At 34.3% G+C, this 22,263-nt stretch overlaps 2 protein-coding genes across 2 annotated transcripts; both read right to left on the bottom strand.

Moving 5' to 3' along the window:
• Positions 1–8,820: 8,820 nt before the first annotated feature.
• Positions 8,821–10,412, bottom strand: LOC143630829 (uncharacterized). The gene is made up of 3 exons (XM_077099734.1): positions 10,279–10,412; positions 10,011–10,193; positions 8,821–9,055 (listed from the first exon to the last, which is right to left on the bottom strand). Exons 1-3 carry the CDS (start codon positions 10,410–10,412, stop codon positions 8,821–8,823), a joined length of 552 nt encoding a protein of 183 aa, XP_076955849.1.
• A 1,533-nt stretch (positions 10,413–11,945) lies between these two features.
• Positions 11,946–20,074, bottom strand: LOC143630938 (plasma membrane ATPase 4-like). The gene is made up of 14 exons (XM_077099816.1): positions 19,856–20,074; positions 16,821–16,940; positions 16,489–16,725; positions 15,115–15,876; positions 14,884–15,006; positions 14,450–14,554; positions 14,220–14,364; positions 13,960–14,124; positions 13,628–13,866; positions 13,266–13,541; positions 13,016–13,189; positions 12,739–12,921; positions 12,469–12,650; positions 11,946–12,369 (listed from the first exon to the last, which is right to left on the bottom strand). Exons 1-14 carry the CDS (start codon positions 19,907–19,909, stop codon positions 12,273–12,275), a joined length of 2,862 nt encoding a protein of 953 aa, XP_076955931.1. The 5' UTR covers positions 19,910–20,074; the 3' UTR covers positions 11,946–12,272.
• Positions 20,075–22,263: the final 2,189 nt, after the last annotated feature.

Below are 22,263 nucleotides of genomic sequence, written 5' to 3'. Positions count from 1 at the left end.
CGTTCTATGACTTATTATAAAAACCAGTCAAACCCGAACAACCCGGTTGCGGCTGAGGACATTAATTCTTGAAATATTGGAATTTGGAGGGGAACTTGAATCTGAGTCTCCGGTATCATCTTCTTCATTCTCCTCGTCATCCTAGGCACTTCAATTATCTCGTGCTGGTTTTCATCCTCGGAACTCGAAACATCAATTACCTCATCCCATTTCCATTGAATAAGTGCTCTTCTCCTTTTGCTTTGTTTTTCAAATTCGCGATCCTATTAAAAAAATATGTTAGTCTAGTGAAGAACATTAAATTTAAGACAAAAATACGAACGTACCTCTTCGCTGACTTCACGTTGAAGTTGAAATTTGTATGGACTAAAGTGTTGACTGAAGTCAATAATCTGAACACTGTCACTATTTTCCTGCTATTAACAAATGTAATAGGATTAGTGTATTTTTAACTAACAAACAATTGATTTGATTGAAATTGACTTAAGTTATAGATACCTTGCTGTCATCAAGAGAAGGTGGTGTTTTCTCATACTCAGTTTCATCATGTTTGGTATTTAAGTTCACCGTCTAAGTTGTAAGTACAAAATTTAAAATATTAGCTATGATTTGGTAATAAAAGTTTGTAGTGACGAATTTAGGATAATGTATAGATGAAAAAACCTGTGGTTTATCAGTAGCTGGCGTAATTTTCGGTTGAACCTGTTATATAGTTAAAGATATTGATATCTTTTACTAAGAATGGTAGTATAGAAACTATAAGGGAAAAATGAAACATTCATACATTTACATTGTCATGAAGGAAATCTCTTGAGATTAAGATGTCTTTCATGGTTTTCTGTATGTTTGTTTGTGTTGAAAATTTGTGTAAAAGAATAGTTTACTATCTTATATATAAATGAAAATAAAGCAATTATAAGTAATATAAATTTTGAAAATGTTGTTTAAAAACCTGTTGTCTCTCATAAACCACAACCCCACTAACCAACATCCTCAAGTGTTATATATTTAGTGGACAATAACCATCCCTTAACTTTGCAACATAGTTTTGAAACAAATTTAGATTAAATCTTCACAATAAATAAAATGTGTTAATACGAATATTACTTGCAAATGAACCAAAAATTTTGAGTTACTATACCCTAAGTCACCTTACTATTCATTAAATAATTATTAGTTGCAGCATAACTTATCATATAATTAATGGTAATGCATATATTTAGGATTTTACCGGATCCATATGATTATAAAATAACATAAAATTATAAAAGCTAGTAACTACTTCGTTTGACTAACCGTTTCAAATTAAGACCAAATCCATAATTAAACCATACTGTTAAAAAAATATTATTATCGTTATTCATATTATTATTATTATTATATATTTAAATTTCATAACCATTGAAAATTATGTATCTCATAACCATTTATAAAAAAAGGTTTAAATTTCTCTCCTAAATGCGAATAATGAAAGTAAAACTATAAAATTAAATCAAAATGAACCACCTAAAAAAGGGTATTCAACTAAGTTAGTGGTAACTTACCACTACCCATGATCACCTTATGTTTCTCACTAACCATTTATAAAGCACGTTACTAATAAACATCTTCAAAACCAAATGTTTTTAATTAAAACTTAAATAAGAATAAGCATATTTAAATATTATTCAATCAGTCTATGTTTATTATTTCTGTTTTCACAATAATACAAAAGCTTGTTTGACTTTAAGCAAAGCCTCACTGCAGTCATCAAAAAGGTAATTGACCTTTTTTGAGTTAATCCTAACCACACCGAACAAAAGACGACTAGACAACTGCAGTGCAATAGGCATCTCAGGAAATAAGTTTGAATTTGTCAAAAGCAACTGAATAAATTAACATGTGAAACACTTTAATTTTTTTTAAAACATGTATCTAATAAGCCCTTAATTTCATGTTTTTCTTAAAAGTCCAATCAAGGCAAGTGTAATATAAGATTTAAACACAATTCTACCATATACTTATCAACACTATGTGTTTGTTCTCCAAATTATGAAAAATAATTTTTTTTAGTATACACCTCACTTCAGCCCAGTCAATCTCCAAATTATAAATTTATGATACCTGTTCACTTATGTAAAGGCACACTTCATATGATTTAGGGGCATTTGTATTACTAATTTGTATACAGGACATGTAAACTGCACACTTTCATGCATAATTTCCTTTTTGTCTTTTCAAGACTTCGATTGAAAGTGCATGTCCTGATTTTTTTTTTTTTTTTGAGGATCCAGTGCCTTACAGGGTCTTTTAAACTTACAGAAATTGCTATGTATAACTATTTTCACATAAATCACAAGATCCAAAGTCACCGTAATTTCACAATCAAGGGTACAAAACCTTTGGGATAGCAGTCTTCGTATATCATGATCATCAGTAAGTAAGAGAGAAATCTTTATGCCATAGGGATTCTTCGTATCTTTATGCATGTAAATTCCTTAAATGCCCCCATTTCGGTTCGTTTAGTAACTCTGTTGCTCTTGTCCATGAAGACGCGTTTGAGCTACAAATTTAAGATAATAAATAAATAAATGAATAATCCTCAAAGACTCAAACTACCATAGTTAAAGGATAGTGACAGCAGTTAGTTACCTGTCATAGACAAAGACTGTAATGTCACATGCTGCCAAAGCATCCTTATTGACGAGCAATTTTCCAATAGCATCTTCGGGTATTTCCCTCAAAATCAAAGTTTTCTTTGTTCCCTGACACTAAGTTAATGAGAAATAAAGCACAATGAAAACACATATTAACAAACAAAAAATGTAAAAATGGCAAAAATGGATTGAATTTTACTAATAACTTAGGATAGCAGGTCAAAACAGCTATGTAGCCAGATTGAAACGTGCTAGATTGGGTTGACCAGAACAACTTTTTATCAAAATTATTTAAATTTTACAGAAAACCAGTTAGCTCTAATTTCCTCAACACATATTCAAACCAAATTCACACAAATCAATCACCCAAATCAAACATAAACAAGTCAAATTAACAACTTACCGGTTGTTATTAACCGTGAGAAGCGAGATGTCATCCATCTCAGGCCGACACACCGCGAGCTGTGAGCCGGATGGCGTAAGTGAAATGAAATTAAGGGGGCTCAGATTAGGGGAAAGTTCTGGTTCGTCGTCCTTGCGAATTGTGATATCAATGTTTGGGTTCGTCGTCCTTGCGATAACAATTTTTGGTGTTTTGGTTTAGTATGCTACAATTAAGGAAGAAGAAGAAGAGGATGAAACGGTTTTGTATACAACAAATGAACATGTGTGGAAAAGAGTTGGTTTTTAATCCTTATCAAACGGTCAATATTCAATCTTCTTATTGGACGGTTAATATTCAATCTTGAATGCCCTTATCAGACGGTTAATATTAAATCTTGGATTTTGATCCAAGGGTCAGTTTCAAATCCCACTCTATAGTAACTATATATATAATTAATGATTCTATGTGAGCAGTATATGCCTAATGGTAGAAAAAAATATATGCAAAACAAAGTAGGGACAATGAAGACAACTAATTAAACTCCCTAGCTTTATTCATCATATCTTAGGTTGAATTAGGGATTTGGTGACACCAGAGTTTCTACGTATATGGCTCGTACTAAATTATAAAACGTACCATGACTATAGGTATATGTATGCACAGGTCCATAGTCGTTAGTCGTCACATCTAGATTCCTAAGTGCTTTATGAAACACCCAACTCACATCCCATATCCCATTCCTTACCACGAATTTGGTGTCAATGAGAACGGAACATTCTCATTACTAGAATAACCCGCTACCTTCATCCACCCATCACCGTACATCCTCTAAAGATCGATATCCATCGACGGGATATAGAATTCGCTATTAAATTTATTATTACGAGCTACACATAATTGAACACACCTATTCATAACCACTAAACTTCCATTAAACCCATTCACCAACCAAAACTTCTTTAGGAAATTTTATTTCCCTAAAAGTTTCCAACACCACATCAAAACCAATTATGCAACTTTGTTCACTACTTGCCACAGTAAAATAAAGATTTTGGCCGCAGAAAGTACCCGGTGACCACGGATACTTCGACCAACGCAAGTACCGAGGGTAGTTAAATGACATAATCTTTCTCCATGAATCTAGTCTCCTGGAATATATGTAACCCGCCCGTGGACCCTCAAGAATGTCACGTCCCTGATGGTGAACTATACGTAGAAGCTTGTAATCGTTAGAAGAGTCGATATAGAAACCGAAAGAATCCCTAAAGATACCACTATAATGATGGGATTTAAGCAACCTATAGACACCCGTCAACGGATTCCAAAACATTATCTTAAAGGGACTCCCTGTGGCTAAACATACCAAACCATCAAAAATGCCTAGAATAATAATACCCTCACTACTTGACCCGAACGGAAGAGAACGAGCAGTGCCTGATCCGTCAGTTGGGGTGGATCCACAATGTAGGGTAGTAAAGGTATCTGCTGGTGCATCAAGAACGACAAGTTTCTGGTTGGTACGAGGTTGCTTGGTGGCTATGTGATGACGGTTCTTGTTGCGGAAACCTTGTGTAGATAACAAGGATTGCCATTGTTTGCAAACACATATGAATCTACCTATGGGTTTTGGCTGGGAGTACGTCTTGGTAGTATTTCAGATTCTAGTATATCAATTGGTAGCTTCTTCACCATGGTTTCGATATTTAAGTGAGTATTGCCGGCGTATGAATATATGCATGTATATGAGGAGATATTTAACGTAAGCAAATCGTATCACGAATTAACTCAGCAAAAAAATTAGGAGTTAGTTTTTTATAAAACAGAACTGGGATTTTTCAAAATCATGAAAACAAATAGCAAAAATTTGTCTAGGAGATAATTACTTTCTTTTTGTATTAGTTAAGTCTATTATATTTACTTACAAAATTCACATAATAACTTTTTATGTGACCGGCATCACTTTTACTTTGGTAATAAATACTTAATGAGTCTCTACTAACCATTACAAAAGGTTACCAATGGGTCTTTGTCGTAATGCTACTAATCATGTGTTGCATAAAGTTTTATATATCTTTTTAAATGACGAGGGACCAGATCCTATGAATAACGGAAAAAAAAAAAGGTTGCGTAAAAAGGTTGACCAAATGTTATAAAAAAATAATAAATTAAGGGTTGGAAGAATACCGAATATATTATGATGCAAAACAACATAGTCTATATTCTGGCTAAACTAGGGCAACGAGGCTCTTCAAAATTAGGAAGTACGATGGCCTAACACATAAAAAAATTGTCATTCCAATTGAAAAAAAAATCTAAAATTAATGGGGTGACTTTTATAACTTGTAAGTCAGGGCCGGCTCCGAGAAAGCAAAAAATTTTTTGGGCCGAAGGCGAAAATTTTTTTGGGCCTTAAGTAAAAGAAATATTTTGTTGGGTTTACACAGTCTAATTTTTATATGGGCTTACTTGGTTATAATTCGGGTTTTGTAAAAAAAATTTTATATAAAAAAAAGATTAAACATGTCTTAAGTGAGGGTAGAACCAACAACCTCTTTATTGTGAGTAATACCCATTTGCCACCAGACCAAACAGTTGTTTTTAAACATTAAATATACATATTGTTTTTAATAAAAATACATATATTTTTTTTCAAAAAAAAAAATTTCGGACCTAACGGGGTGTCAGGCCTGTGGCCATCGACCACCCGGCCACACTCATGGGCCGGCCCTGTTGTAAGTGCATAAAATGATTAGGTAACCTTCAACAACTTTATCATATGAGAAAACGCATTCGTTAATACTTTTTAATTGCGCACATCTGATCCCACGATTAAGATAAAAGAAAATAAAAAAAATTGATGCAACTAAGCAGAAAAATCGAAGGGAAAATTAGGTTATTCATTCAATTTGTTTTTTAATCTTTTAATTAAAATTATTAATCTCACAAAGGATAAAGACCTTATTATTTGCTAGCTTGTCAAAGGACCAAAAATTCAGTTTTGACTAAAATGTCATGTCTGACCATAAACACAATATTGAGCTTAAGAATTCCTGCAAATAAAAAAATAAAATAGCATAAACTGGATCACAACTGCTGTTTGCTAGTAATATCAATAGATTAGAGAATATGACTTCCCTTTTGTATGCTCATTTATAATTCAATCAAAACAAACAAGCAAGCCAAGGTGAGCATATGCTCATCTTGAATCTGCAAATAACTTAGCATTCGAAAGCGAATTAACCTAAGAATGAAGATAATAATGTAAACATATGATAAAAAATACGAAAAAACAACCTTGTACCTAACATAGAACATAATGAAAGTCTCTGGCAAGATTAATCATTCTATCTTCGGTTAAGAAATTAGGGACTTGGTGACACGAGAGTTTCCACGTATATCGCTCATACTAAATCATAAAACCTAAATCATAAAACGTATCGCCACCATACGTATGCTCAGTTTCACCACTTGTTACATCTACTTTCTTAAGTGCTTTATAAAACACCCAAGTCACATCCTTCACTTTACAACTTGGTGTTACATCCCATCTCCTATTCCGCACTTTGCAATTCGGTGTCAATGAGAACGGGATAATATTATTGCAGCAACAAGCTGCCACCTTCATCCACCCATCACCATCCATCCTCCAAAGATCAATATCCGCCGACGGGACATAGAACCTCCTATTAATATTATACACGCTACACGCAAGTAAACGCACCCATTTATAACCACTAAATTCCCATTAAACTCTTTACCACCCAAAACTTCACTAGGAAATTGTATTTCCCTAAAGGTTTCCAACACCACATCGAAACCTATTATGCAACTATGTTCTTCGCTTACCACGGTGAAATAAAGATTTCGGCCGCAGAAAGTAGCTGGAGACCACTGATACTTCGGCCAACGCAGGTACCAAGGGTAATTAAATGACACAATCTGTCTCCATGAATCCAGCCTCCAAGAATAGATGTAAGCCGCATGTGGACCCTCATCAACGTCATATCCCCGATGGCGTACCACGTGTAGAAGCTTGTAATCGTTAGAAGAGTCGACATACAAACCGAAAGCATCCTTAAAGATACCACTATGACCATGGGATTTAAGCAACTTGTAGGCACCCGTCAATGGGTTCCAAAACATTAACTGTAACGGACTTCTTGTGGCTACACATACCAAACCATCAAAACTGGCTAGAATAATCATACTCCCACGACCCGGCCTGAATGGAAGACGACGAATGGTGCCTGATCCATCAATTGGGGTGGTTCCACAATCGAGGGTAGCAAAGGTACCTGCTGGAGAATCAAGAACGACAAGTTTCTGGTTGGTACGAGGTTGCTTCGTGGTTATGCGATGGCGGTTCTTCTGTCGGAAATCTTGGGTGGATAACAAAGATTGCCATTGTTTGCAAACACACATGAATCTACCTATGGATTTTGCTGGGAGTCTTGGTAGTATTTCAGATTCTAGTATATCAATTGGTAGCTTTTGGTTTGGTTTCTGTTGCTTCTTAGCCATGTTTTTGATATTCAATTGAATAAACAAAAATAACTGATATAACTCAAAAAACTAATTACAATTAATTTCGTGATATCTAACCCTAACTCTGTAATATATTTACACCAGACGCCCAACTTAGCCACCAAGGATTTGGAAGGAAGTTTCAATATGCCCCTTAAACTTTAAGCGGCTTGTTAAAACCTCTTGGGGTGTTGAGCCAGAATAGAAATTAAGCCAATAGTATCATTGTTGGTGTATGTATTTATAATGTATGGAAGGAGATATATAAGGTAAGCAAATCGTATCTAGGAATATCAGCCCAAAAAAATTAAGTTACGAGATTTTTATTATTATAACAACACTAGGATTTCAAATCCAGAAGATATTAACAAACTTTTTTATGAATGTTCTAAAATATATTTAGTTAGCATCCCAAAATTCTAATGTATTAAATTTGAATTTGAATATTTTAAGTCTTCTTGTATCACTAAACATCCTTTTTTGTAGCATATTTGTATAAGCCTTTACTTGCCATTATAAAATATCAGCCAAAATGTTATAATAAATAAATTAGGGGGTTGGAATATTAGAAAATATATTATTGGGTTATTATTATTTTTATAATTACAGGGGTAAGTGTCGTCATGATTTAATCTTAAACTTTAGAGATTTTGATAAGTTTAAGAATGATCATATTAATAATTCTAGAAACTTGAATATGATATAAAAACTGTAATATCTTTCGTAAACAATTTGATTTGCTAGAAGTTATATGCTCAATGAAACGGGAAAAGTAGGATTTGGGGGAATTGGATTCTTGGTTTAACTTTGTGATAGAAACATTATTTATATGATGATTCATAAAGTTAATGGAATTCTTGCATCTCAAATACATAGCCAAGTTCGGCGAATGGCTATGTGTGTTCTTGTTAATTATAAACGTTTTATTATTATTATTAGTTTTATCGTTATATTTTGTTTTTCTTTCTTATAATCTCTCTATATAGAAAAGATTTTATCAAAATGTTACATTTATTTTGAATTCTTTCAGTTAGAACACTCTCTCTTCGTTATTTCTTTTCTCTTCTCTTCGCAACGATATTAAGCTTAGTAAATGTGCATATATCCCTCACTGACTCACGGACGATACATGTACGAGTATACGCATATGTGTGTGTAACCACAATTGACGATATATACAATGCCTAGTAATACATAACACATGTATCAAAGTCTACACAAATTGTACATTCCATTGTATGTATTTTATAGCAAAACTAGTTTTGAACAACTATATTAATAATCTTCATCATCATAATCATTCCTGGATCTAAAGAACCTTCTGACCACAGCAGCTGCAGCACCAAGAAGCATAAACAAAACCAATGTATCAAACCCACCACCTACTCCGACCGCCACGCTTGGGCCAGGCGCGTAGAATGAAAATGGAGACCAGCCCCAGCCGCCATACCCATAACCATAGCCGCCAATTAGGGGAGGCGCGACAGGGGGGTTTATGTAAATGTTAGTCCTGCAAACAGATACTAACATCGATTAATGATATGGTTCGAACTTCCAACTAGGGGTGTGCAAAGCAGGTTCAGTTATAGAGGCTTATCCATAACTATAACGGAGCTTCGTTATGGAAAATTGCATAACCATAACCGAATGGTCCGTTAACAATAGGTTGGTTAACCGTCGGTTATGTGCTAATCTCGGTCAAGTTCGGCTAGTTTTTCAATGCATTTGTTTTTAATTATTTATTTTCCGGTTAAAAATGTTAGGTGGTAACATGGAAAGTGACAACACAAAACACACAAACGCTAAATCAAACAGAACTAGAAAATATAAACGACCCAAGAACTTTAACGTTGTTTGAACGCAACAGGAAAGTTGCATCCACAGGTTGTAACTAAGGTTATTTCATCATACACTGAACAAAATATTACAATTACAATAGGGGTATTTATATATTAATAACCAGGGCTAATTACTCGGTAAACATGAAACATAATGAGGCCCCTTAACTATTAATTAAATCCAGCCCAAGCCTGTTGTTTCTTCCAAGCCCATAAAGCCTTCATAATCCTAAAGAAAATGGTTCGGTTATGGTGGTCTACGGCTCTAAGCTTAATTATGAAGTTTCGAAACTGAAATACATTGGTTTTAAACTTGGTTATGGTGTTCCAAGCTCGGTTATACATAGACAGTTGCATCATGTATTCAAATGTTCGAATCTAGAAATGGAGGCATAAAAGATAAACATAGAGGTGTAAAATTTGAAAAAACACAAGCTTACAGAGTTTGGTTCGGTTTTGGTTAAAGTAAGTTAAACCGAATGGGCGGTTAACCAGATTCACTTAACCATAACCGATCGATTTTGTTGGTCATGGTTAACAACTTGGTTTTCAGTTATGGTTTGGTTTTTGCTCACCACTAGACATCCAACACTTGGGTTATTTTCGAGAATACGGACATGAATTTACCTTGAATTGTTGATTCTCGGTGACAATGAACGAGGGGCCGAGTTCGGGGCAGACCGAAAAGCTTGACCGCCAACACGACCACCAGATTTCGCTGCGAAAGCCGGATCAATTGATCCAAATGTCAAGACCCCAGCTGCCATTGCAACCAAAGCAAGCTTTGCTAGGTGACTATTCTCATTAACACTATATATGTAAATCCAAACCAATTTAAAACTTTAAAACCAATCAAACCAACCAAATTAAACTAAATTAAGGTAACTGTTTATACCTGGATGAATCCTTGTGGATATTATTATTATTACAAGAGATGATGAATGGTTTTTTGGGTATTTTGGTTGATTTGTGAGGTGTGGAGATGAGGGTGTTGATGAAGAAGCTTTGGTGAGATGAAGATAAAGACATGTTGATTGAACTGAATGTTGAACAGTTTGAAGCTTCGGGGTTCAATTGTGTTTAACAAGATTGATATTTGCAGGCTAGATTAACTTATGATTGTGTTGGTGCCACGTGGAAATATTGTTGTGGCTACTTCAGATTTAGCATCACCTCAAATAAAATTTCTTCTAGTAGCTACTTATAATAAACATATTTTTCTCATCTCAATTAAAATTCCTTTTACATGAGTTTGCCGTTTTTTTTTTTAACGGTGACTTTCTTATATTTCAGCTACCGCACTCTTCAAATTTGGAGAGCTCTGATGCCCCACTCTGGCCAGACTATGTTGTCTTAACCGGGTCCACGCTGGCTTCAGAGTTTGGCTTGGGCGTTCCCCCGGGAAACCATACCGCCGACTACCACTTGACAGCCGTTGTGCCACCACAAGAGCAGAACTCTCTGGCGTAACACATGGTTGGACGAAAACCCAGGTGAACTTAGGAGTCAAACTGACAACCTTTGCACAAGGCCTAGCTCAAATGCTTCATTGCCAATATCCACCCAAATATGACACAAGTGGGATTCGAACTTGAGTCTCCACTGGAGAACCCAAGCCTCTTACCATTACGCCACAAGTTGGGGATACATGACTTTGCTAACACATCATATCGACCAATAATTTGAACAAACACTAGCTTAAATATCTCGTATAAACATTAGCTTAAAGTCCCGTATAAACATTAGGTTCTCTATGACATGTCAGTTTAACATGTCATATTTTACTTGTCTTATCGCATGTATGGTCGTATTTTTTGGTCATACGATCCAAATTAAGCCGTTTTGTTTTTAGAGTATACGGCAACTTTGTGTACGTTAGGTATTTAATATATCAACAAAAAAGATTAATTATTTATTTATATGTAATATAAACTTGTTAGTTTTCAATCACTAAAAGGTAATATATTAATTTACCTAAATAAAAGGAGAAGAAGAAAACAAGCACTAGATGCAACCTTAAGTAGCCATGTACAACTAAAAGAAGTAAGGCCATTCTTGGTTAGGGTTGAAAACACCCACAAACATTATTTATAATTAAGAAATAAATTGTTGATAAAATAAATAAAATACATTATAATACTGTGTCAAAAATTAAAAATGATGTAAAAGTATGTCTGTAAAATGTTATCAAAATTAAAGCATTACAAGTTTGCATTAGAATTTACTAATTTTTAAATTCCATTTGTGTGGTACACGAGTTATTAACCTAGTAAATATAATATAAAAGTCGTTAAAGCAAATGATTATATATTATTAGCGAATTGGAGAAAGTTAACAAATAAATTGAAAAGGTTTTTATGACAAGGGGTTACACCTTACCATCAATGCCTATGCCTCAAAGACGGACAAATCGAGTCCTTATGGCGGGCATGGCCACATAAGCAACACGCGAAAAGGCTGGATGAGTCACAAGCCACAATCAGGTCATTAACCTATAATATAAAATTTTGTTTTATAGTTATTCCCCAAGTATCCAACATAAATTAAGCGACAAAAACAAAATTTTCCAGTAAAACTTAACTTGTAGATTACAAGCACATTATCATTGATTTGTTCATTACATTGATGCATTCATACAAACAAAGGAAAAAAGGAAACTATGTCATAAGAGAAAATGTTCACAACTTTTGCTTCACTGCTAAGAAGAAGCGACCAAACACGAACCCCGTACAAGGGGAATTAAATTCACAACAAAACACCAACTTTAACGACTCGTGGCTGCCTCGCAGCACACAACACTTCTCCCAACACGATCTTTCACTTGACCTTCATTTTGTAATAAGTTAAAAGGTAAAAAAAAACCGATTAGTTTCCCTTATCAAAAGTTCCTCATACTGTATAATGTTGTTGAATGGTGTCAATATCAAGCCCCTTCAGTTTCACCACCGACTCAACGTGACCCTTGAGTGTAAGCACCTCTCGAAGCCTATATAACATAACATAACCACGTGTTTATTAAACGTTATCGACTATGATAAACACATACTCAAAATGTGAAAAATTGGTATTAGTTTTAAACAAGTACCTTGCAACTTCAGCACGTCTTTTGGCTTGTTCAGCGATTTCAGACAGTTCTCGGTAGCTGCTCTTTTCGTTAAAGAGGTTAGATGTATCGGGTGCTTGAAGCCCGTGTAGGGTCCGTTGAGCATGGGCCCATTGAGCCTCTCTTTCTCCTCTTCCATAATCCTTCTTTGTGGTGAAAGCAGTCTATACAACAAAGTAACAAAACATGACCAAAATTATATTTAAGTTTTAAAACTTATACAACATTTGTTATTTGAACATTTATACGCACCCTGTTGTCGATCATGTTGAGCCACGCCTTCCCACTTAGGATGTATCGAATGGCAAACTTCATGATATCGAGAGGGAAATAAAACACGATACTGTAAAGCCAGATAACACCAGCCCATTTCCACCCGACTCCCTTGATTCTTGCGAATCCCCAGTTTGCGTATACGGCGATTAAAGTTGCTACCTGAAATATTAACAAGTTTAAATTAACATGTTAAAAACTGAAAATAATTTTAATAATAATAATGAGATAATAAATTTAATAAAAAAACACTTACCAGTTGTGCAGCTAGGAAAGCACCCATGAGTAAGAACCCGGGTCGCTCCACAAACGACCAGCTTCGTGAGCGAGTGACAAAGATTAAAGCTTGGCTCACTATACTGACTTGTAAATATAAAGCAGCCATCATCTCAGGCTCACTAGTTCTCAAAGATTTAACACTAAATTTATCCTGCATAAGCCAAACAATAAAATATAAGCAACATTGTAAAGAAATATTAATTTATGAACTTATGTTTTATTATTACCGAGAAGAAGTCGGTATCTTTCATGATCCAGAAGAAGATAACTGTCATTAAAGCTAAGTAGCCACCGAGAACAACTCCAGTAGCAAAGATCTCTTTTAGCTTCCAGCTGTCGGGTAGAGGAGACGGTTTCACTCTGTCCTTTGAGATTGTCATGATTGTACCATCATTAAGGATGGCAATAATAAGGACCATGAATGGTGAGAAGTCAAACTTCCAGATCAAAGCAATGAACAAGAATCCGAACACGATACGAATGGTGATAGAAACCGCATAAATCTGTAAAACAGAAACAATTTAGTAACTTAAAAGTTAAAACAGTTTGTGTTTTTATTTAATAATGTTTTGAAATCTTGTATACGAACCGTGTAATTCTTCATTCTTTGGAAAATAGCGCGACTGGTCAACACAGCACTGATAATGACACTAAGACCGGGCTCGGTAAGCACAATATCAGATGCACTTCGTGCAGCATCGGTAGCGTCAGCGACAGCGATACCAATATCAGCCTTCTTTAACGCGGGTGCATCGTTTACACCGTCACCAGTCATTCCACAAATGTGCTTCCTCTCTTGTAACTTCTTCACAATTTCATACTTGTGTTCTGTATGGTCAAAGTACATGTCCAACTTTAGTCTTCAAATAATAATAAAAAAGATATTAGCAAATGCAACAGTAGTTGAATATAAATACTCACCAGGGAAAACTCCGGCAAACCCGTCGGCTTTCTCAATTAACTCATCGATCGGGAGTCCAGCAATTGACTCGTCCTTGTGTCCACCGAGTAGTGAAGAAGACGGGTACATGTTTGTTCCCATACCGAGCCTTCTACCAGTTTCCTTAGCAATAGCAAGTTGATCACCTATATAAAATATATCAAATCAGTATTAACTTAACTTAATATTAATATTAAATTATTAATACATATGTATATATGCATGTATACATGATAATTACCAGTAATCATCTTAACATTGACACCAAGATTGAGAGCTCTTCGGATGGTTTCAGCACTGTCGTGCCTCGGTGGATCAAAGAGAGACAACAATCCAACAAACTCCCATGGACCGCCCGGGCTGTCTTTCGACTTTTGTGGTACTTCCTATAAGTTTGACACTAATTAGTTATTTAACTAACAAAACATGTTACTTGTGCTACATTAACTATATTAATGATGTAATATTAACCTGTCTGGCAACACCCAAAGATCGCAGTCCACGTTCGGCGAATTTATCAATCATGGCATGAACTTTCTTCTTCAAGTCCTCTTTGCATCCACAAAGAGTCAAAATCTGTTTCAACATTCAAGAACAATGAGTGCTTTTTACTTTTTCACTTTCAATAAATAAATTAAGTTAACCGAAACTCCGCTTAAAAGCTGCAAATTTGGAGTTTGAGGTATCAACTTTGTAACAAGTTTGGGGTCTAAAGCTAACTTCCGTTTAGGTAAAAATGACCAAAATACCCTTTTACGTTGGTTTACTGTTAACTTCAGAAATAATGACCGAAATACCCTTTTACCTTGGTTTAGTGCTAACTTTAAGAAAATGACCAAAATACCCTTTTCTTTGGTTTGCTGTCACTTAAAAAATTGTAAATAGCCAAATAACAACGGCATTACCTGTTCAGGTGCACCTTTGCTAGCTCTAAACCAGTTGCCATTATTGTCAATGTAAGTCAAAGCAGTCCTCTTGTCCACTGGGTTGAACGGGAAGAAATGGACCTCTCTGATTCCAGCTCGCGCCTACACAAACATACCAGTCAATAATACTCAAAACAATATTAACAATGTAGTCTAGTTTTATTAATTTTTTAGATATTAACAAAACCAATATTAATAATAATAATATACCTCTTTGGGGTCAGCAAGGGTCCCAACAATAGCAGCATCAATAGCATCTTGGTTCTCCATCCTAGAAGCTCTAGCAGCATAAAGCAAAACTTGTTCCTTATCCAAGCCTTTACCAAACACCTCAATCAAATTCTTATCAACCGTAAGCTTGTTCAACGTCAAAGTCCCGGTTTTATCACTGCACAAAACATCCATTCCCGCCATTTCTTCGATAGCAGTCATTCTCTTAGTAATAGCACCTTGTTGTGAAAGTCTATGTGAACCAATAGCCATTGTGACCGAAAGAACCGTAGGCATAGCAATGGGAATCCCACCAATAAGCAAGACCAAAAGATTGTCAATCCCTTTCCTATACTCTCGGTGTTGGATCGGATACATGACAATGATCTCAACTACCATTCCAACTGCAATGGAACAAATGCAGAAGTTTCCTATGGCTGTTAGAACCTTCTGGAAGTGTCCGACTTGGTTCGTGCTGTCGACAAGATGTGCAGCCTTGCCAAAGAACGTGTGGACCCCGGTTGCGATGACAACTGCTTCTAGTTCACCTTGTTTGCATGTTGAACCCGAAAACACTTCATCGTACGGGTTCTTGGTGACTGGGAGTGATTCTCCAGTGAGTGCAGATTGGTCAATCTTTAACGGGTCGCCTTCTAGCAGACGAGCGTCAGCTGGTACAATGTCACCGAGTTTGATACTTATGATATCTCCTGGAACTAATATAGCAGCTTCTTGTTCACTCCAACTTCCATCTCTTAAAACCTGAAGAAAGATTATGAGATTAATATTATTTAGAGTGGTTGAAGGTTAACTTCCGTTGATTGTCCGTTAACTTTAGGTAAAATGACCAAAATACCCTTTTACGTTGTTTTACCGTTAAATTTAGGTAAATGTCCAAAGTGCCCTTTTACCATGTTTTACTGTTAACTTTAGCTAAGATGACGAAAACAACCTTTTTACCTTTTACCTTGGTTTATCGTTAACTTCAGGTCGAATCACCAAAATAACCTTTTTACCTTGTTTTATCGTTAACTTTAGGCCAAATGACCAAAATACCCTTATACCTTGTTTAACTGTTAGCGTTAGGTGAAATGTCAAAAATACACTTTTACCTTTTTTACCATTAACTTTAGGCCAAATGACCAAAATACCCTTTTACCTTGTTTAACCATTAACTTTAGGTAAAATGACAAAAAATACACTTTTACCTTGCTTTGAAGTAACTTTAGGTACACGACCAAAATAACTTTTACCTTGTTTTACCGTTAACTTTAGATCAAATGACCAAAATACCGTTTTACCTTGTTTAACCGTCAACTTTAGGTAAAATGACCAAAATACACTTTTACCTTGCTTTAGAAAATGGTAGCATACCTTGGTTTTCGGCGCAAGACCAGCCATAAGTGCCGCAGCAGCATTTCCAGCATTGTTTTCTTCAATGAAACTGATGGTGGAGTTGATAACAAGCAGGCAAACGATACCGACAAAATCTTGCCAATCCGGCGGCTTCCCACCACCATTAGCAAGCGCAATTGCCATGATGGCTGCAGCCTCCATGACCCATGATAGAGGGTTCCACATAAACCCAAGAAACTTGAGGATTTTGCTTTCCTGTTATTAACAAAAAAAATAAAATAAAAAAGTTAACCATTTGAAAATAAAGCTACTTGTAACATGTTATGAATAATTATTTAATAATTTAATACCTTTTTTTCTTCCAATTTGTTGGGTCCAAAAATTTCAAGCCTTTGAGCTCCTTCATCTGAGCTTAAACCTTCACGGTTACACTTCAACTGCTCAAACACCTCTTCAATAGGAACTTTTTCCTGTATTAATAATCACATAATAAATAATAAGCTAAACCAGGTCGTCTTCAAGAATAGTAAAAAATTCCAGGCCACTAAGTAAAATATGAACTCGATAACTCATACATAAAAGATGAATAATTCTTAAAATGGGCTATTGTGCTTGAGTGACGTAGTGAACCGGGTGGTAAATATGTGATTGTTGATTATTCTTTTAAATATGCAGATTTTATATATATAACGGACTCAAGGAAGTCGCCCACCTTGCTCCTCTAGCTAAACCGGATTGTAATTTATTAACACGAAAACATATTAATTTTGTTAAACAAAAGTTCAAAGAATTATGAAACTAACTTATTACAAAGATTTAATCATGATTATGATAATTAACAAATGAATAATTCAATACAAGTGGTACAAAGCTATTTACTAAAAAAATAAATAAGTTAATAACAATAATAATAATAATTTGAAACACTTGAACATGCGTTACTAGTTGACTTTGCCACTAACGCAAATGGGTCGGGCCCACACACGACGAAGGTGCTAATCTAGGGAGAAATTTCTATTTATTAATTATATTTATTTGAAATTATAAACCAACCAACAACGGCACGTTGCCCAACAAGAGAAAAATCCAAAAAGATTTATTAGTTATGCAAAAAAAACAGTTACTTGACAGAATTCTATGTCAAGTACATAATACTACATATTAAATATTATAATTATACGAGATAATATTTTTTTTAAACCCATAAAGTTTTTTTCATCTTTTTTTAAATGATTTTTCAAGTGAGACTAGATACCATAATCATTTGGCTCTTTGTTACTAGACCAAGCTAGATCATATTCTCTTATTATTCAATTAATTTAGTTTTAATTCATATTTTCAAAAACCTTATATTATTACTTGTATAGGTAGTTATTTATTTACAAAGCAGGCCAGCAGTAACAAATAAATCTAAAAATATGCGTCAGATTCCATTAGTCATAGCTCTTAACAAAAGCAGAGATATAGACAAGTTTCATTTTTTTATTATATTGTTTTTTGGTAAATTTGGTTTGCATGTAATTTAATAGATGATATTTGTAAAAAGTTTTAATAACTATAAAAGTGTAAAAAAGAATGGAAACATTAAACGGATAAATATAAGGGTCTGTTTGCTTCAAGGATTTGAAGGGAATTCTAAGAAATGAGATTTTAAATCCCATGAATTGATATGTTCGTTTCATTAAATGAAATAATAGGAATGAAAACTAAATCACATCAAATCCCACATTTCATGGGATTTTAAAATCCCACCTATTTTAAATGATTGTTAAGGATTTTCTTATTAACAATAAAAAACACTTCAAAAAAAATTCAAAAAAATTAATAAAAAAATCATAACTCAAAATATAAATAAAAAACGAAAAATGTAAAAAAACTAAAACGTTTCCGCATTTGCCCTCGTTCTTAAAAAAAAAACGAAAGTAGACCAAAACTGAACCGAATTGATGGAAACCAAAAAAATCGATCAAACAGAAATAAAAAAAATTGAAATCGAACAGAAATGAAAATGAAAAAACGACCACAACGAAACAAAAAAACTGAAACCGAACAGAAATGAAACTGAAAAAACCGACCACAACGAAACAAAATGCTGAAAACGAATCCGTAACCGACCAAAAGCAAACAAAAGAAACCGAAACCCAACCCATCCAGTGCTCCGAAACCGACCAAAAAGAAACAAAGGAAACCGAAACCCGACCCGTCCAGTGCAAAAACTCTTGTCAGCTCGAAACCAATTCCAATTCCAATACATATTAACCAACCAAACACATGATAGGGATTCCCAAACATTCCATTCCATTCCATTCCAATTCCAATTCCAATTTCAATTCTAAATCCTTTAAAAAAAGTCCTTGAAACGAACGCACACTAAGAGTTTAAGTGTGTCTTTTGTACTTTTGATCAGTACAAGGGCTAAATTGGTAATAAGATAATCACAAAATAATATCTAAAGATATTTTGAAAATGATATATATCAAAACTTTATTTGCATTAAATGCTATTCAAAACATTACCCTATGATGTTCAATGAATACTAAAAACACTAATATTACATCTTGAAGATGCATTAAATAATTTTAATACTATAAAAATTGTAAAACCTAAAACTATTGTGATTGATACGTAAAATAAATCATCTGCTTTCCAAGGAAGAATCTTATTTGTAGTTGTACTTTAAGCAGCACAAGATGTACGTTTTTACGTTATATCGATACCATAAATGGTCAACTAATAATTAATGGATAATAATTAATAAATAAAATGTTAATCCCCAAAAAATACTAATCTCAATTTTCAAGATAAGAATACAAAACGTTACACCTAAAATCCCAAATCAAGGAGATAATAACGGACTAAACGTAACATCAAATCCAAATAAAAAATATATATATATATAATAATTTGCACCAATCGAGACGTACGGAACTAAAATGTTTCTAGCAGAAACAAAATTATGAGACGTGATTTTCATGAACATGAGAGAATATTATAATTAGTTAATTACTAAAAGAAGTTATAAGTATTAAAAATATTCACAGGAGACAGCTAGTTTGTCATTTAGTAGTATTAAATTAATACAATATTCAAATCGATCTGTAACCGGCAAAAACAGCTTGATTGTTTGTGAGGAAAAGTTGTCACATGAGATCTGAGTACTCAAAATGTTCATATTATCATTATTATTAATATTAATATACTTAAATCAAAATTATTATAGCTCATGAAAAAAGAATGATCACAAACGAAAATGTTTGCAAAGTTGGCTAGCTTGGTAGAGGCTTTTAACTTTTAACTGGACGTCTAGGCGGGACGTCTAGTTTGGTGTATTAATATAAAAGTTTTGAAGAGTATTTTTGGAGTATTAGGAGTACTCTAACTTTACCAGATCAACGGTTTCATTTTTGATCCCTTCGAGACTGAGAGCATCACCACCCATCTTAACCAGCAGGAGCACCCGAAAGCGAAATCAACGGCTAAATATCGATTCGATAACAATGGAGTTTGATTGAATTCAAACTCCAATGCTAATAATATTATGTAGAGAAAGAGAGAGAGAAGATGTGTGAGGAAGACCTGAAATGAGGAAGAACAAGGGAGTCTCTTTATACTTCACCACACCCAACCCACCCCCTACGCCTCTTCACCAAGTGGCCCTTGTGTTATTCAACTCTAATTATTTATTATTATTTTAATTGGTGACAATATTATTAGTTATGTTTTAAATGTAGGAAATGGTTGTATTAAATGGGAGGTGATATCTTCTATTTGTGTGCAAATTGGGATAAAACTAAATCAACTTATTTTAGGAATTGTAATGAATGTAGAATCAGTAACGTAAAAGAAGTTATTTAATACTTTTTTTAATATAAAGTATAAAGATAAACTAGTTTTGTGATTAATAGGAAGAAAATTTATTATCATTGTACAAAAAAGTATATACATATGTTACTTTATTGCTTGGCTATAACATTGTAATAGCATACTATAATATAACATTTGCTTGGCTATAACATTGTAAAAGTATATACATGTGTTACTTTATTGCTTGGCTATCAAGTTTGAGATTAACTCGTTCACTATTTATTATCTACTAATTAAATATAATATATATCTATATATGTATTTGTATATGTATCTTTACTTCTGTGTGCGTTATATAATAAATCAAAATTCACTGTGGCACGTGTCGTCTTCACATTCGTTTTCACCGTCTTTTTTCCCCTGATATATCCCTCTCTTATTAAATAATCCTCTCTTTTTTTTATTATCATATATTTAAAAAAAACAATTATTAAAATCGTTAGTATGCATAATATATTTGTCCACCTATAAAATGTACATTAAGATTTAAAATTTCATATAGTATACCCTAGCTCGATATATGTATCTTAGAATTTGGCTCGTTTAATAAATTATATAGTGGGTCAAAGACATATCATACTAGATAAACTTACTAATGTAAATAAGTCCAAATGTGTCACCACCATCGGCAACCATTGTTTTATCGCCATTGTGTGCTCAATGTCAATGGCAACATCACTAGCACAACCACTACGACCACCACCACTGTCAGTCTGTCATATGCCACATCTGCCGGCACGACGCTACTACAATTTTTAGTGTTTGCCTTCACACCTTCAACACTCATCACAGCTATCTGAACCACCTCATCATCACCAGTTCACCACCACCGACACCACCATGACGCCACCCCATTTTCATCGCTTCCACCACCACTTGTTGTTGCCACTAGAAACACTACCTTGTTACCATCACCGCCATCACGAACACCCCCCTCATTCGACTCTATGAATTTCCCCACCACCACCACTTCAATGCCACTACCATCATCACCAACTTTGTGGCACCACCATCACTATCATCTCCACCACCATCGTCATAACTAGCCATATAAAACTATACAACCAGTAAACTCATTTTAGTATTATTTTCTAAAACAACTCATTTCAACACTATTTCATTTTTCAATAACTCGTTTTGACTCTAACCAAATCAATATCTTTTTAAAACAGTTTGTTTTGACTCAACTCGTTTTGCTAAAACCATGTTTAAACTCGAATCCTTTTGACTCTTAGCCTACCCGACCCGTCCATCTTGTCATGGTTAATGTATTCCTTTCCATCCTTTCTAGATATAAAACCTTTTCTTATGTTCTCTTCTTGTCATGCTTATTTATGTTCTATAAACATCTAACACAAGAGTTGTCCCAGTAGAGATGTATTGTCTTGGGCGTCAACTATCACCAAAACGGGTCCCCACCATAAACAAATAACTCCTCTTAGCCTGTCAACACGTGAACCATAATTTATCCTAGAATATACAACCAACCTCCATGTGGTTTATCCATAATTATAATATCTACCCATCACACACCCAATTATATCTATTAGAATTTTGTTCAACTATTGTCAAAGTTTATTAACAAAATAAATGTTTTTGTTGAGGGGCTAATGCGCTAAGGTTTCATTTAAGTGAGGCGGGTTATGCAGCTAAAGTTGACTCCAATTAGAAGCGTGGTTAAAGTAGCTCATGCGTCATTGTATAAGTCTTATATTCGTAATCAAATGTGCCTCCCACTGTCACCATTAAAATCGTAGGGCATTTTTCAATGTTATCTTAGTCAAGTCTTGTTGTATAATCTCTTGTATAATTTTTGTCTTTATTGTCAAAATTTATTTAACAAAATAAATGATTTTATTGAGGGGTTAATTGCTAAGGTTTCATTTAAGTGAGGCGGGATATGTATCTAAAGTTGACTCCAATTAGAAG

Source organism: Bidens hawaiensis, unplaced genomic scaffold (assembly GCF_021521415.1).
Source record: "Bidens hawaiensis isolate Kalapana, Puna unplaced genomic scaffold, B.hawaiensis_p1.1 tig00005851_1, whole genome shotgun sequence".
Taxonomy (NCBI): domain Eukaryota; kingdom Viridiplantae; phylum Streptophyta; class Magnoliopsida; order Asterales; family Asteraceae; genus Bidens; species Bidens hawaiensis.
This window is presented reverse-complemented; position numbering and strand designations above follow the sequence as displayed.